The sequence below is a fragment of the Myxine glutinosa genome, chromosome 11, assembly GCF_964187855.1.
Source record: "Myxine glutinosa chromosome 11, kmMyxGlut1.1, whole genome shotgun sequence".
In the NCBI taxonomy this organism is placed as follows: Eukaryota; Metazoa; Chordata; class Myxini; order Myxiniformes; family Myxinidae; genus Myxine; species Myxine glutinosa.
This window is the reverse complement of record NC_136271.1, coordinates 97706793-97724036: the sequence shown is the minus strand read 5'-3', so window position 1 is coordinate 97724036 and position 17244 is coordinate 97706793. Positions and strand designations below refer to the sequence as shown.

Below are 17244 nucleotides of genomic sequence, written 5' to 3'. Positions count from 1 at the left end.
AGACCGGCTGCGGTCGGTGCTCAGGGGGACTTCTCCTGTGACATGTTACATCTAGTGGGCTCGCTAACGGTACGCCTGCATATAATATTAAGCTTGCTTGCATTGAATGTTATGGATGGACCCATGTGATGCCAAACCTTATTCCTATTGCATTTCCTGTATTACAGAATGATGTCATGGTCTTAATGGAATTAAACCACCAGATGGACTAAAGTTGTGGACCCGACTGGTTTTTCACAACACTTAATTCCATTAACGATCTACCGACATGGCGGGCAACAAGACGCTGGTGGTCACACCATTCTGCGCCGACCCGCAAGCCTCGGATGGTGGATTGCAACTGAAGCACTGGCTCAAAACGTTGGAGAATCATTTCGCTGAGCCTGAGACTGAGCCGACGGCTGTCACGAAGCTAGCAACGCTTCACTCCAAAATCGACTACAAGGTGTACAATAGCATCGCACAATGCGCGACGTACGACCTCGCGATTGCGGAGCTCAAACGATTGTACATAAAGGAAAAGAGCCCGGTGTATGCTCGGCACTTGCTACTAACGCGACGCCAGCAACCCAACGAGCCGATGGATCACTATGCCCAGGAGCTCCGGCAACTCTTGCTGGACAGCACCCGGGAGCCACGGACTCACGAGCAGGCTCAGGATGACCTTCTCCTAGACGCCTATGTCGCTGGGGTCTCCTCTCAGGACCTAAGGCTCAAACTCCTGGAGAAGACCGACCTGACCTTCGCTGCGGCACTCGAGCAAGGAAAGGTACACACTGAAGCGCGGTTGCAGTCGAACGTCTATGATCGCACGCGCCTCTTGGCGGGAACCTCGCTCCACGCACGGCCGGAGAGTGCTACCGCCGAGGGAGCGGAACTGCTCGTGGAACTCCAGGATGCTCCGGAGGAGGATCCGGTCCTGATGGCTGCCGCAACGGCCAGACCCAAGGCCTTACGCGGAGCCACCTGCTATTTCTGTGGGGGACAACGTCATTCCCGGGCCGTGTGTCCGGCTCGGGGCGCCATATGCCATTTGTGCTCGCAAAAGGGGCACTGCGTGAAAGTGTGCCGGAAAACCGCACGCGGCTCGCGGCCGCGCGCGACCTTGAATGGGCTCATTGCGGAGCCTACGTGCCGAGCTCGGAACATGGCGCCTTACCCGGCTTTGAAGGACAGGGCCCCTCTTCGCGGGCCCCTGGTCGCTCAATCGACCTTGGCGAGAGTCACCGAACAGCCACAACAGTCTCATCCTCGATCGGGCATGGCACATGCGTCCTTGACCAGACTCCGGGCCACGCGAGGGGCTTTGGAGCCTCGCCAAGCCCCAGCGGTACGTTCTCGTCGTGTCTCTCAAGAGCGTACGGCATCCACTGGCGGCGACATGAGTTCGGTACCAACTACGGTGGCCCTCACCCGTCAAACGGCGATTTCGAATACTACGGAGGCCTATACCCGTCAAAATCGTCAAACGGCGATTTCGAATACTACGGAGGCCCATACACATCAAACGGCGATTTTGAATCGCAAAATACCGGAATGCATGGGAAAGCTCTCTGATGGCTTTAACGGATTCCCCATGGACAACGAATACTCCGGCAACGACCGCAAAACTGCAGATTGCATGGGAACACACCCTGACAACTTATGCGAGACTCCACGGGCACCCTCTGACGCCCGGAAAACTGCCGCTGGTATAGGATCCGCCCGCGAGGCGAGGCCGACCCACTCGGGAGGTTCGGTCCCACTCCCAGCAGGCTCATCCGGCCTGGCTCAAGCCCTTATTCCCCTCATGGTCGAAGGCCATTGTTTGCGGGCCTTGGTGGATACAGGGTCTACGGATAGTTTTATCGACCAGCGACTAGTGCACAGGCATGGTTGGCAGGTCTTGAGGTCTACGAGACGGATCTTCATGGCTTCCCAGGGACTTCGACTCAGCACGAAGGGGGAATACCGATTGAAACTCGTGATAAAGGGACGGGTTTTCCCAGATGTACACCTTATGGTCTTACCTGCTTTATGTGCTGATATTCTGTTAGGACACGATTTTCTTCAGCGACATGGACGTCTGGAAATGGAGTTTGGTGGGCCTGACACGCTTGTTGTGGGGGCTGGCGCGCTTGCTGTGTGTGCCCTCGCGAAAATGGAAATCCAGCCACTTTCGCTGTTCCCCAATCTAACCTCCGACTGTACCCCTGTCGCGGTAAAATCACGGCGCTACTCTCGAGCAGACATGCAATTCATTGCGGACGAAACGGCTCAGCTCTTGAAAGACGGTATCATAGAACCTAGCCGGTCGCCGTGGCGAGCCCAGGTCTTGGTGGTGCGAAGCGATGCACACCGCAGACGCATGGTAATCGACTATTCCCAAACGATTAACCGCTTTACACAGCTGGATGCCTACCCCCTTCCGGGGATGGACGCGCTGGTGCGACAGGTGGCCCAGTACTCGGTCTACAGCACTCTCGATCTCCGTAGTGCGTACCATCAGATCCCCATCTCTCGGGCAGATCGTATCTATACCGCATTTGAGTCGGGGCAACGGTTGTACCAGTTTACTCGATTGCCTTTTGGGGTAACGAACGGGGTCGCCTGTTTCCAGAGGGCCATGGATGACCTCATTGCAAGGGAGAACTTAACCGATGTTTTCGTCTACCTAGACAATCTTACGGTTTGTGGGTATGACCAAGGGCACCATGATGCTAATCTGACGCGCTTCCTCGAGGTCGCGCAGAGGTATCACTTAACCATGAACGAGGATAAGTGTCAATACTCTCTACGCAAGATAGATCTTCTGGGGTACACCGTGACCCATGGCTCTGTCGCTCCGGATAAGGAGCGTCTGCGACCTTTGCTCGACATGGCCCCTCCCTGCGATCGGGCGTCCCTGAAGCGTGCCCTCGGGCTATTCGCCCATTACTCCAAATGGGTCCAAAATTTCTCCGCGAAACTTCGCCTCCTTGTGGCCTGCGACACATTCCCTCTGCGTCCGGCCGCATTGGCGGCCTTTGGAGGCCTTAAGGCCGACATCACCAGTGCCGCTGTGGCGACGATCGACGAGAGCGGATCTTTCGTCCTCGAAAGTGATGCCTCGGATCAGGCCATTGCGGCGACCCTCTCCCAAGGAGGGCGTCCGGTGGTTTTCTTTTCACGGACTCTTACCTCCGCTGAGCGGAGACATTCGTCTGTCGAAAAGGAAGCGTATGCGATCGTCGAGTCTATTCGGCGATAGCGCCCGTACTTACTCGGGCGATGTTTCCAAATCATCACGGACCAGCAAAGTGTTGCGTTCATGTACGACACATTACACGCCCAGCGCATTAAGAATGAGAAAATCACTCGCTGGCGTATAGAACTTGCCGACTTCTGCTACACTATCAAATACCGTCCGGGGAAGGATAACCAGGCCGCCGACGCCTTATCGAGACCGGCTACGTGCGCGGGTATCGCCACTTTGGATGGCCTACGCTTGCTGCATGCCACTGCGGGGCATCCGGGCGTAACGCGTTTCGCTCATTTTGTGCGGCGTGGCAATCTGCCATACTCGATTGACGATATCCGCCGTATCTGTCGCGACTGCGCTATATGTGCGGAAATCAAACCGCGTTTCTATAACCCACCCATGGGGACTCTGGTTAGGGCTATGAGGCCGTGGGAACGCTTGGCGATGGATTTCAAGGGCCCATTGCCGGTGTCGAGTAACTCTCGCTATCTGCTCACTATCGTCGATGAGTACTCGCGATTCCCCTTCGCTTATACGTGCGTGGACATGACTGCTGCCACGGTAATGCGATGCTTACAGAACTTGTTCTCTATGTTCGGGTACCCGGCCTATGTGCATACCGACCGGGGTGCGGTCTTCTTGTCTCAGGAGGTGCGAGGCTATCTGCTCCAAAATAACATCGCTTCTAGTTACACCACGCCGTACAGACCCCAGGCGAATGGGCAGATCGAACGCTTCAACGGGATTATATGGAGGGCCGTCATGCTCAACCTCCGGACCCTCGGCCGGGGCCTCGATAAATGGGCTTGGTTGCTACCTGCGGCGTTGAACTCGATCAGGGCTCTACTGTGCATGGCCACCAACCAGACTCCCCACGAGCGACTTTTCCACCACCCCAGGAGCACGGGGTGTATACGGTCTTTACCCAGTTGGCTCGCTGAGCCCGGGCCGGCCTACCTCAAACGGGCGGTTCGCACGAGCAAGTACGACCCCTTAGTGGACAAAGTGCAGATACTCCAGGCTAATCCTGAGCATGCTCGTGTGATGACGGCTGATGGACGTGAGACCACTGTCTCCGTACGTCATCTTGCCCCATGTGGGATCGCCGACCCTTGTAGGGAATCGGACAAACCGATCGAACCAATCTATGAGACTATGGACTCTTCCGACGCTCCCGTCGCTGAAAGTCTGCCGACCCTCCCCTCGCCGCATCTACCCGTACCCGAAGGCTTGGCAGTACCCCCTTCGTCACCTGACTCCGGTAGCTCCTCCGATGCCGGGGTCTCTGGGATACGTGATGCCGTACCCGGGGAATTTCGGACGCTTGCTGGCAGAGAAATTCGCCGCCCGGACCGGTACGGTTGGGTCGACTGATACCATGTTCCACACCCTGTTAATGCTGACGCTCGCTCGATTCTAGCCGCTCTGCAGTATAATTCTAACGGTGGGGAGAATGTAGTGAAATCGTATACGTACTAATGCTGAACCCAGGTGATGATCGTTGCTCGCTGACACCGCTAGGGGCGCGGCTATAAGACCCGCTGCGGTCGGTGCTCAGGGGGACTTCTCCTGTGACATGTTACATCTAGTGGGCTCGCTAACGGTACGCCTGCATAGAATATTAAGCTTGCTTGCATTGAATGTTATGGATGGACCCATGTGATGCCAAACCTTATTCCTATTGCATTTCCTGTATTACAGAATGATGTCATGGTCTTAATGGAATTAAACCACCAGATGGACTAAAGTTGTGGACCCGACTGGTTTTTCACAACAGTGTTCATAAGAAAAAACCCCAAAAAGCCTTACCAATATGGTGGTCCACCATCTTGGTCAGCCCACTGCACCTCGCTGGGTTATTAAGCCGCCATTTTGTTTCTGCCTACTCAAACGTGCCTTGCCTTGGAAACACGATCGATTTATCATTATATAATTGAAGCATATAATCAAAATCTGGATTCAGATATGGGGATTGGATTTTGTAGACTAAAGAAATGTCCAAATCTGGAGTGAAATCTGACAAAATTTACCATATTTAGCAATTTTATAACTAAGTGTATATATGCATTTATTTAAGCGAGGATGTGATTCTCCTTCTGGAGTTAGTTTTTTTAATTTAACTTAATAATAATTTATAACTTAATTCATACTTCCATGGAATAGGGTGTCACTCTACTCACTGTACCTGCGATCTGTTTTTAAAATTCCTCGGCCATTTCAACCAGAAGCAATCGGCTTGCTATCGATTGCCAACCATCCGTTCCTTATCACCCATTTTGTTGGAGTGCTTGCTGGAGTGCTTAAGCCGGTTGGCGAGGGCTCTACAAATGACGTGAGAAATGCCTGTGTGCTTAATTCATTAGTCACAAGGCCGGGGAAGTTTGGGTATGTTATATCACCCTTTTTGAATATGAATAACCACCACTTGGTGAATGCTATTCAGGCTGCTTTTGCAAGCCATGGCATTGCAGTTTCCCTGCCTGGTGTTTCCCTGTGTACTCCTCATTGTTTTGATATCATTTCCAGTACTGCTTGGTGTAGATTTAATTTTACAAGGTATCTTGCTATAAAGAACACTGTTGTACCTGTTCAGGGATCGAGGCTGGTAACGTGACGCTGCAGGAGCCAATCAGTGAGGCTGAGATCGGGCCTGGCTCCACCCTTGTTCTGCACTGTGGAATCGGTGGCAACCGCATGTAAGGAGCCTCACTTGGCATGCCACGTTTCAAACTACTTTACCTTTTGATGTTATGTTGTGTTTAAACAAGAATGTATCAATTGAATGCAGGTTTATTAGCAACAACGATGAACAATCGATCTGCAAGACAAAGAAAGCGATGGTAGATATTAGAATAAGATAATAGATACAGAATATGCAAATAACAATGCGCAGTATTACACAAGATGAGAACGCAATAGAGAACAGCACCATACAAGAGTTGTCTATCTCCCTTTCCCAAAAACGTTCAATTGTGACACAGAATAGAACGAAAACTGGAGACCGAGAAAAAGGATCACATGAGTTTATAATTGATATTCTTCTGAATTGAATCGGGCTGGTGGTTTGATAATTCGCTTCGGGCGGCCCGTCACCACCCGATCAATCGTCGGAGTCCTCTGAGGGCAGTTCGTAATTTCCTGGTCCATTGTGGGTCTCCGGTGGGTGGTTCACTATCGCCCTGTCCGACGCCGGAGTCCCCTCCAGCTGGTCCATCATCACCCGAACCGTCAAGGGGGCAGAAATAGGCAGTGACTGTGGAGGTGTGATGGTGGTCTGCACATGTGGTTGGTTAGCGACTCTCGCGGGTGGTGTCATCGCGGTAGTGGAGCGGAATGTCTGTGATAGTAAGCCCGGCGCAATGACATGTTGGGGTTCACCCTTCTGGGGAGTGGTAACAGGATTGAGACAGGCTCTTGGAGCAGCGATGGGTTGGGTACCAGACATTAAGTATTTCGGTACGATTGGCATAACGCTTGGCAGCATGCCACTTTTGCCAGTCGTAGTGGGAGTTGTCATGCTGAAAGGCGTAAAACGTCGCAGGAACTTACGATTCCGGAGAGTGATTCTTCCGGAGCCATCCACCTTGACAACGTATTGATCGAATTGTTTTACCTCAATCACGGTTCCGGTCCGGTCCCATTTTCGTGGTTCCAGGCCGGTCTGGTTCTGGATCCGGACATGGTCCCCAACGGCCAGTGGAGGTAGTTTTGTCGTGTGTTCAGAGAGTCTTTCGATCTCCCTGGCGTGCCGAATGCACAAAGCTTCCTCACGATTGTTGCGTGTTTCCAGCCAGGTGTCCGATGGCAAGTATCTGCCTGGGATGATGGGTATGAAGTCCTTGACTGGCCTCTTGAAGATGATCATGGCTGGAGACAACCTAGTGTCCTGATCCGGTGCATTCCGGTACTGGAGTATTGCATGTTGGAACCGATCAGTGTCTAGTTCATCATTGGAACCAGTGTTATCGGTGATCATTCTTTTCGATGTTGTGACTGCGATCTCGGCACGACAGTTGCTGTGTGGGAAGGCAGTGGATGACAATCGATGGTTAACGCCCCACCGACGCAAGAAGTCTTGGGTGTCATGTGCCGTGAATTCTGGCCCACCGTCAGATGCCAATTCATCGGGGATACCATAAGTGGCGAAGTTCGACCGCAGACATTTCACTAGGCCTTGTGTCCCGCCAGTTGTTAGCTGAATGATTGGCCAATTAGAGTAACGATCAACGGTGACCAAATAACTCCGACCCTTGTGATGAAAGTAATCTGAACAAACGTACTGGAAAGGGTAGGCAGGTTCAGCTGAGGCTGTAGGTGGAGCGCTTGGTTGCGATGGGGCCATCCGATTGCAGTGTGAGCAGCGATTGCGCATCTCATGAATCTGGGGAGTGATTCCAGGCCAAAAGATCGAGCTGCTGGCCCGGGTGGTCATAGCCGTGACTCCTTGGTGAGCAGCATGAAGATTCTCAAGGACAAGGTTCCGTAGCTTCGGTGAGATGATAATCCTCCCCTTGTAGACCACTATGCCATCAATAGTGTAGAGGTGTTCACAGAAGGGAAAGTATTCCAAAATAGACACAGGGAAATCGTCCCGACTGACAGGTAGACCCTGCTCAATAGAATTGAGTAACTGCAGCATCTGAGTGTCACTTGCTGTCTCGTCCCGAACATCGTCCCAAGTGACGGACCGCACAGAATCGAGCGTCTTGATGGCTGCCATAGAAATAGCCATTTCCATGCCAGTGTCGTCATCTGTGGTCCACAGCCCAGTCAAGGTGTGCTGTCGTAGTGTAGTCGATGTGGCCACATCCATAATGGAGGAAATGTCATCCACCTGTGGCAGTCGTTCCGATGGTCTGGCACCCGACGGATGTCGTGAAATCGCATCTGGTACGCAGTGTCGTTTTCCCAGGATGTGGATAATTGGGAAACGATATGCTAGAGTCCTTTCTTTCAAGTTGGCAAGCTGCGTGTTATGGATGTCCTCTAATCGTCTGTCGCCAAGAAGCTTGATTAAGGGCTTGTGATCGACGGCAATAATCAGGTTCTTGCATCCCAACACAAAATACTTTACTTTTTCCAGGCTGTCCGCCACTGCTAGAGCTATCGGAGCATAGCACGACTCCGCTGCATGGGTGAAGCGGCCTCCAGCAAGGGTGATTTTCCAGCCATCGGGGCAGCACTGTGGGGTTTCACCAGGGCATCTGCAGTGTTTTTGGAGGAGCCAGAAGCCAATCCCATCCTTCGACCAGTCAGTTGCGAGACATGTTGTCCGTTCCTTGTCAAAGATCCGGACCCCATTTGTGACTTCAGATATGATGAGTCGTTTTGATTCTTCGAATAGGGATTGTAGTGTTGCATCCCAGTAGAAGGTGGTGGATGGTTTTAGGAGGTCCCGAAAAGGTCGCATCTTCTCGGTCATGCTGAAGCAGTATGTTACCTGATTGACTAGCCCAAACCAGGAGCGGATGTCAGTAATTGTTTTTGGTGTGGGGAAGTCCTGTATCGCTTGGAGATACCTTTGGCATGGTCGTACACTGTCCATGGTGATTTCGAATCCAGCGAATTCGACCGTGTCCTGACCAAAATGGAATTTCGTCGGATTTTGCATAATCCCATTACGGCCGCACAGGTCGAGCCAGTTGCATGTCTGAAAAAAGCTCTCTTCCAATGTATCGCTCCACATGATGGTATCATCAATACATTTGGACTTGTTTTTGAAGTCCGATACAATTTCGTCAAATCGTCTGGAGTATCCATCACCTGAAGCGATGTAACCTTGGGGAGTGGTGCAGTAACGGTATCGGCCCCATGGTGTGATGAACGTTGTCAGATGGCGGTCACATGCTCTGATTGGAACTCTGTGATAGCCATTCCAGGCGTCTGTTACCGTCTTTTTGGTGTTATGTGGCACCGCCATTGCTTGATGGAAGGGTGACTGGGTGTGGTGGGTCTCACGTGTGCAGTGCGCATTCAGTGGTTGCAGATCAACTGTCCTCCGTGGGGTCCCATCCTTCTTTGGACAGACGACCATTCTGCTGCACCATGTCACTGGTTCACCAATTGGCACCGGTTCCAGAACCCCTAACTTGATGTCGCGATCGATACCAGCCTTGACTTCTGCCTGCCAGTGTAAGGGGATAGGCACTGGGGTGTGCACCGCTTTTGGTGTTGCCTTGGGGTCAACCATCAGTGTGAGAGGCGGACCTTCCATGTGGGGTAGTGGCTGGTGTTCGCAGACATTGAATGTGCTGCTTTTGTAGTACTCCAGTAGCCATTTCTCCAGCCTCTCTCGGTTCTCGTCAGTGGCCGGAAATGGGATAGATGTAGGCAGTGTAGGGGGAAGCGATCTTTCCGGGCAGTTGCAATTTGCATCGATAACTGCTGCCACTGCAGCACCAACTGTGTTGGATTCGCCAATGGTTGGGAAGCTACTAGACACGAGGCCTAGATTGACGCATGCTTCACGACTGAGATACATGTTCCGTGTGTCAGGTGAGATGTAGCAGATTTGTCGGGTTTCAATAATGTCGCCATTGGCTGTGCGACCAGACAGGTGTAGGAGCATGGCGCCGATAATCCGGACCCTTCCACTGTTAACAGCATTCATCTTCAGGTTGACAGGTAACAGGTCTTCATTACGCAGCCCGAGTTTGTGGAAAATATTGAGTCCTGTGAGGCAGCTTTGACAGCCAGTGTCGGCCATGGCCTGGAGCCTGGCCGATTTTGGTCGGGATGACAGTGGCTGGCCGAAATGGTCATAAGCTTCCTTATCGATCCGTGCTATGAGTGTTATGTACGGCTGTGGTTGAGACTTCTTCTTGGTCCAGCCAGAGAGGTGGTCAAATATATGGTGGTCGAGGTGTAGTGGAGTTGACAAGGTGGCCATGGCCCTTTTAATTTGCGGCTTCCGAATGGCCGTTTCTCGTTCCGTGACAGAGCAGAGGAGATCGTGGACCTGGCTGCTTTCTTCCACATCATGAGCATCCATTGATTTGTCTGTAGGTTTGTTGTCCGCCTTTTTTGTGCCTCCCCGGCAGACATGTGCAAAATGGCCGCGAGTGGCGCATTTACTGCATGTTTTCCCGTAGGCATTGCAGAATTGACGCCTTTGGTCGATGTTCGGCTGTTTGCCATGACCAGTTTTGCCGCAATAACTACAAATGGCCGCCTGCTTGTCGGTAGTGATCAGGGCTCTTTTGTTCTTCCAGTTTTTGTATTGGCTTGCGCCATGAGCGCCTTCACTATCGAGCAAGGCATTCTGGGAGCGTTTCCCTGCTTCCTTGGCCTCTACGAAAGTGAGAACTTCCTCCAAGCTCATGTTCTGATTTTGATCGCCGAGAATGTCCTGTTGTATATCTTGATCGGCGAGTCCCCGACATAGGACATCGCGAACCATGTCCTTGGTGTAGTTGACATCAGTAGGGGGATTGCATGAGCATACAACAGAAAACTTGCAGATCTCAGCTTGACCAGCCAGACGGGCTGCGTAGGTACGAATTGGTTCTTCTCGGTCCTGTCGCATGTTGTGGAGGTTGACGCGGGACACCATAGTATTCTCCTCTCGGACAGCAAGGGACCGAATGGCTTGTAGTATAGCTGCCTCGTCCTTGATTTCAATGCGTGGGTTTCTGCGGTGGAGGTCATGTCGTAGGTTATCATCACAACATTCAAGGAGTTGAACGCGAACATCATTGCCGATTATCTGGGTCGCTGCCTTGTAACCATCCCATCTTCTGGTGAAATATTGCCAATCTTCGCTGGTACCGCCGGTTTGGATACGAGGACGGCTGACTTTGTCCGGTTTGGCTGGTGCAATGGACGTGTGAGTCATGGCGTGGATGGAGAGCTGGATAGCAGCAACGGCATTGTCAGTGCTGTCAGTAATGTAGACACAGCTCGGGAAGGGGCAGACTGCAGCAGGCATCTTCAGATGAATTGATTGTTCATAAACAAGAATGTATCAATTGAATGCAGGTTTATTAGCAACAACGATGAACAATCAATCTGCAAGACAAAGAAAGCGATGGTAGATATTAGAAAAAGATAATAGATACAGAATATGCAAATAACAATGCGCAGTATTACACAAGATGAGAACGCAATAGAGAACAGCACCATACAAGAGTTGTCTAGTGTTGAAGTGCAGGATGTTGAGGTTTGCTGAATAAATATTGCAGATTTATTTTGTTTTTTTAATCTTTATTTTATTGCAGATGCCGCAAATTCCATTCATGTTCTTTTCTGTCGCGACCTTATATCTTTGTTTTTCACATCAAGTTATATACAAGGATGTGAAAATTTTTTATCGAAAATGTTTGTACGTATAATCAAAAGTAATGCTTGTACATTTTGAGGGCATTTATATTTTTAGTAACCAATACACTAAATTGTGTTTCTTGCTTTAATGCACATGCTGAGAATGTAGACGAATGATGAAATGAAGACTATTGGTCCTCAGGCTAGGTGGTTATCTCAGATTTCCAAAGGAAATCATATCTTCAGAAACGCTGACCTGATCAATCCAAAACTTCACATACATCACACCATCAATGGATTTGAATTCGACGGGATGTTGCAGATGTGATATACTGACACTTTGAGCTGTCTCGTATTGATTTGATTCTCGGCCCAACTATAAACTGGAGAGTTGCTTGGTGGTGAGGGGTGAGGGAGAATGAATAGACACGATGAGGGAGGATGAAAGAATTATTGGGGAGGAATACTGATCAAGGTGTTTTTATTCGTTTCATTTTATCAGATGAACGGTGTTTGAGGGTGAGGGGTGAACAAACCTCAAAAGCGCATTCTGATTCACTTTTTAGCAACCCCCTCTCACAGACGTCACAATCACTACACATACTGTATATGTATATGTATATGTACCCCTCCATCATTGATGCTTGGAGGTACCAATCAAAATTTGATTTAAACCTAGCCACTTTCTGCTGCTACTCCAGTTCCAGAGTATTTATTACTTTTCTATAGCTTAGTATTGAAAATGTCCAATTTTGTCTGCTATCTATCAGCAAGCAAAGCTTTCAGTGTTGCAAGTAAAACATAAACATTTCGTTGCTAATGGGAGAAAAACATTTCTGTAAACATCTTGGCTTTTGGTAAGCCCAAATATACTTATCCATTTATACAATGACTGATAATGATGTTAGGAATTTCGAAAATGTTTTGAGATTTGGTATTGAGACAAAAGTGGTGTTATTACCTCCGAAAGTAGTTGGAGGTTATGTTTTCACCCCTGTATGTCTGCTTGTTTGTCTGTTTGTTTGTTTGTGAGCAGGATATTTCAAAAAGTTGTGGACGGATTTCGACGAAATATGGTGGGAAAGTGGGGTATGTGACACGGACTAAATGATTCGATTTTGGTGAAGATGTGGACTCATATCTGGATACGAGACTTTTTAAATGATTCTTCACCATTTAGTGAAAGGGCCAAAACAATTTTTAACTTGATATTTCAAAAATTTGTTGATGAGTTATAGCAAAACTATGTGGATGAGTATGTTAGGCGACAAGAACAAGCAGATTAGATTTTGTTTCAGGTCCGAATCCAGATCTGGCCTATCGGTGGCATACAAAATGTAAACTGTTCAGTCTGGCGGAGGACTACCGAGTGCCGTTCTAGGGTGTAATTGCTGTTGTTTGCTTTATGCTTTGTTGCAACGATGTAGCTTTAAATTGTTTGGACCTTGTGATACATGAATCGGAAGGTAGAGATTGTAACATAGGGAGAATATGTGTGACATAGTTATTGACTTAATCAAACATAGTTTCATTTTGAGCATTATTTTTTTAAACTTTGTTGTGCATTATCAGGCCAAGCATCCAATGGTTCCGCGATGGTTTGAAACTCGGCGAAGAAGATGGAGAGGTGGATGACCCGCTGCAGCTCAATCGTGATGGAACGCTAACACTAAGCCATGCCGGGCCAAGTGATAATGGAGAGTTTGGATGCTGTGGCTGGAACCAAGTTGGAACAGCATGCAGTTTGCAAAACTTCACACTGCATATTGTTGGTGTGATAACTTTGATATTCTCGCTATTCTTATCCTTAATCCCTCTCTTATTTGTGTCTGCTTCACTGCCCTTGACAGTCTGCTTCGCCGCCCCTTGTCCATCTACCTCGCCGCCCTTGTCCATCTACCTCGCCGCCCTTGTCCATCTACCTCGCCGCCCTTGTTCATCTACCTCGCCGCCCTTGTCCATCTACCTCGCCACCCTTGTCCATCTACCTCACCGCCCTTGTTCATCTACCTCGCCGCCCTTGTCCATCTACCTCGCCGCCCTTGTCCATCTACCTCGCCGCCCTTGTCCATCTACCTCGCCGCCCTTGTCCATCTACCTCGCCGCCTTTGTCCATCTACCTCGCCGCCCTTGTCCATCTACCTCGCCACCCTTGTCCATCTACCTCGCCACCCTTGTCCATCTACCTCGCCACCCTTGTCCATCTACCTCGCCACACTTGTCCATCTACCTCGCCACCCTTGTCCATCTACCTCGCCGCCCTTGTCCATCTACCTCTCCGCCCTTGTCCATCTACCTTGCCGCCCTTGTTCATCTGCCTCAATTTCTGCTTTTCTCAATCCCCTCTCCTACAGATGATTGCTTTTTCTTTTTCCAAATACTGTACCTTGATGTTAATAAGAAACCCAACTCTAACATATTGTTGTTTTCATATTTTTGTCGAGCTCTGTCTCACAAACTGTCTGGTATAGTTATTGATATTTTGTCACCAAATGTTTTCCAAATGAAGGTATAAAAAACTAACGAAGAACCTGTCTTTACGGACAGGTTAATTTCCCCAGAATTATGGAGGGACCTATTTCCCCCAAGAATGTCATTGCTATGACCTGTAATTTGTAATTTGTAATACTATGACCATTAATATGACATTACATTACTATGACATTCATATTCATTCATTCCCACCGGTAGCAGTGCTATGCCATATATATTTCCATCGACAGAATTGGGGTCCTCCTACCCTGAACCCCCACTATTATTATTCGGTAATTATTTTAACCTCCTAAAACCTTCCCATGCACGCTCTGAGTACGACCAGCATTTTTCAAATGATTCCGTATAGTGGTTCGAGATTGCGTATAAGTTAAACAAACAGACAATTCTCAAATTATAGTATGATATTGTATATTTCCTGTCTTGTCTCGATGAAGAAAGTCATCTGGCCTTATTTACCATAAATGGCCTCTTACTCTGAATAAGAAAACTCCAGGAAGCGCCCTTCACCACCCAATGGGGAAACTAGAACGGCACTCGGTAGAGCGCATACCTCCGCCAGGCTGAACAGCTTACGTTTCGTACCCCACTGATACTGGGTCGGATCTTCTGACCTGAACCAAAATCTAATCGTTTGTGCTTGTCACCTAACCAACTCCACAAAGTTTAGTCATAACTCATCCATAACTTTTTAAATATCATGTTATATATCGCTTTTCACCCAATCTCTCATTAGCGAGTAATCACTTGAAAATTAAATAGTTCTCGTATCCAAATAGATATTTAGATCTTCACGAAAATCGAATCGATTCGTCCCTGTCACACACCCACTGTCCACCAAGTTTCGTCCAAATCCGTCCACAACTTTTTGGGATATCGTGCAATATATCGTTTTTGGCCCTATCTCTAAATGGTGAATAATCGCTTTAAAACTTCTCTGATCCGGATCCAGATTCAAATCTTCACCAAAATTGAATCAATTCTTCCTTGTCATATGCACTCTCTTTCAGCCAAATTTCATCTGAATCCGTCCACAACTTTTTGAGATATTTTGTTCTTAACAGACAAACAAACAAACAAACAAACAGACAGAGGTGAAAACATAACCTCCATCCACCTTTGGTGGGGGAGGTAAAATATGGAGGCATTTGTAATACCCAATTGGAGACCAATCACTTGTTTGCTTTGTCCAAAAATTTTACTTTCCTTGCTTATCAACTAGAATTTTTTTCCTGCAGATATTTCTCAGCCCCAAATCGACATTGCCCCAGAGGATCAAGCAGTCGGCCGCAACGACGAAGTTTCCTTTCACTGCAGCTTTTCCGCTGATCCATACCCTACGCTCGAATGGTACTATAGCGATGATGTGCTTCTTTCCAATAAATCACGGTGAGATGCATATAATTTTCCTGGGCTGCAAAATTGGTGATTACATGCATTTATAAATTGTCGTTCATTGGAAATGTGTGCATTCTGGATGCCATGTTGGCAAATGATATGCTAAGAGTTTTGTTTCGAAGTTTACCTCGTTTGCCATGGATGATAGATGCATGTTAAGGCTGATTTCTATCATGAAACTTGGTTTTATTTAATTATAATGCTGATGTTTATTTCCCTTGTCCCCAGCTTAACCATATATCCAAATGGAACACTCCATATTACCCATGTAAAACCAAGAAACTTAGGAGAGTACCGCTGTCTCGGCCTGGGTGTCGATGGCAAAACCGCGGAAGCGAAGGCAGTTCTGTCTTTTGCTGGTGAGCTATAATGTCAAGACATGTTGCAAAGTAATGACATTCATTGTACACTTTTTCAGTAATAGTAGCCCAATATCATAAAGTTGGGTGCAATTTTAACCATAACCCATGATTTAGTGCAATTAACCAGTTATCACTTCATCACATACAGTCACGTGAAAAAGTAAGTACACCCCATGTAAAGTTTTGACTTTTTCAACATATTTCAACATACAGCTATTTGATCTTCATTTCAACAATATTGACAGATAAAGGTGATATAATACAACAAATATCATGAAACATTTACATTTTGTAGTCCATTGTATAATTTAAATAAACATAAATGCAAATTTGGCATGTGAAAAAAGTAAGTACACACCGACATTTATCACTACTTCAATCACCTAAAATTAGAATCAGGTGCACCAGCTCAGGTGCAAATGATTAGAACATCATTAGAGAGGATCTTGGAGGAACCCTGTCTTCTTTAAACCTCAGACATTTAGTTTGGTTTGATCTTCATTGTTGAAGTGTGCGGCATCACCATTCCTAGATCAAAAGAGCTCTCTGAGGCCTTCAGAAAGAAGGTTATAGATGCCTACGAGTGTGGCAAGAGATTTAAAAAGATCTCCAAACAATTTGAAATCAATCATTCGACTGTCCGGAAGATCATCTACAAGTGGAGAAGATTCCAAACAACTGCCAACTTGTTCAGGCCACGCCGCCCCAGCAAGTTCAGCCCAAGAGCAGACCGCAAGGTGCTGAAAGAAGTCTCGAAGAACCCCAGAATGTCATCACGGGACCTACAGGTAGCTCTTGCCACCGTTGATGTCAAAGTGCACGAGTCTACCATTAGAATGAGGCTGCACAAATTTGATCTACATGGGAGGTGTGCCAGGAGGAAACCTTTGCTGTCCAGAAAGAACATCAGGGCAAGACTATAGTTTGCCAATGAACATGTAGGCAAAGACCAACACTTCTGGAACAATGTGCTCTGGACAGATGAGTCAAAGGTAGAGCTATTTGGCCACAGTACCAGAAGACATGTTTGGCGAAAACCAAAGCCAGCATTTGACCACAAGAACCTGATCCCAACTGCAAAGCATGGTGGTGGAAATATTATGCTTTGGGGCAGCTTTGCTGCATCAAGGCCTGGGAAGCTCACCATCAAAGAATCCACGATTAATTCTTCATTGTACCAGAGGGTGCTTGAGGATAATGTGAGGCCATCTGTCGGCAAGTTGAAGCTCAACCGAAGGTGGACCTTGCAACATGACAATGACCCTAAACATACCAGTAAATCCACCAAGGAATGGCTGAAAAGAAAGAAATGGAGGGTTCTGGAATGGCCAAGTCAAAGCCCGGATCGAAATCCCATCGAGATGTTGTGGGGGGATAGAAACGAGCTGTGCATGCAAGAAACCCCTCAAACATCGCACAGCTGAAAGAATTCTGCATGGAGGAGTGGGCAAAAATTTCTCCCAGTCGATGTCAGAGACTGGTAGACAGTTATAAGAAACGCCTACTTGAGAT

General features: G+C 48.2%; 1 protein-coding gene across 1 annotated transcript in view; it reads left to right on the top strand.

Annotated features, from left to right (window-relative positions):
• PTK7 (protein tyrosine kinase 7 (inactive)) overlaps positions 1-17244 on the top strand; it is a 148863-nt gene that overhangs the window by 75990 nt on the left and 55629 nt on the right. The window contains exons 4-7 of the mRNA XM_068131445.2: positions 5814-5916; positions 13052-13251; positions 15211-15361; positions 15599-15729. Coding sequence (XP_067987546.2) covers positions 5814-5916; positions 13052-13251; positions 15211-15361; positions 15599-15729 — 585 coding nt within the window. The remainder of the gene's footprint in view (positions 1-5813; positions 5917-13051; positions 13252-15210; positions 15362-15598; positions 15730-17244) is intronic.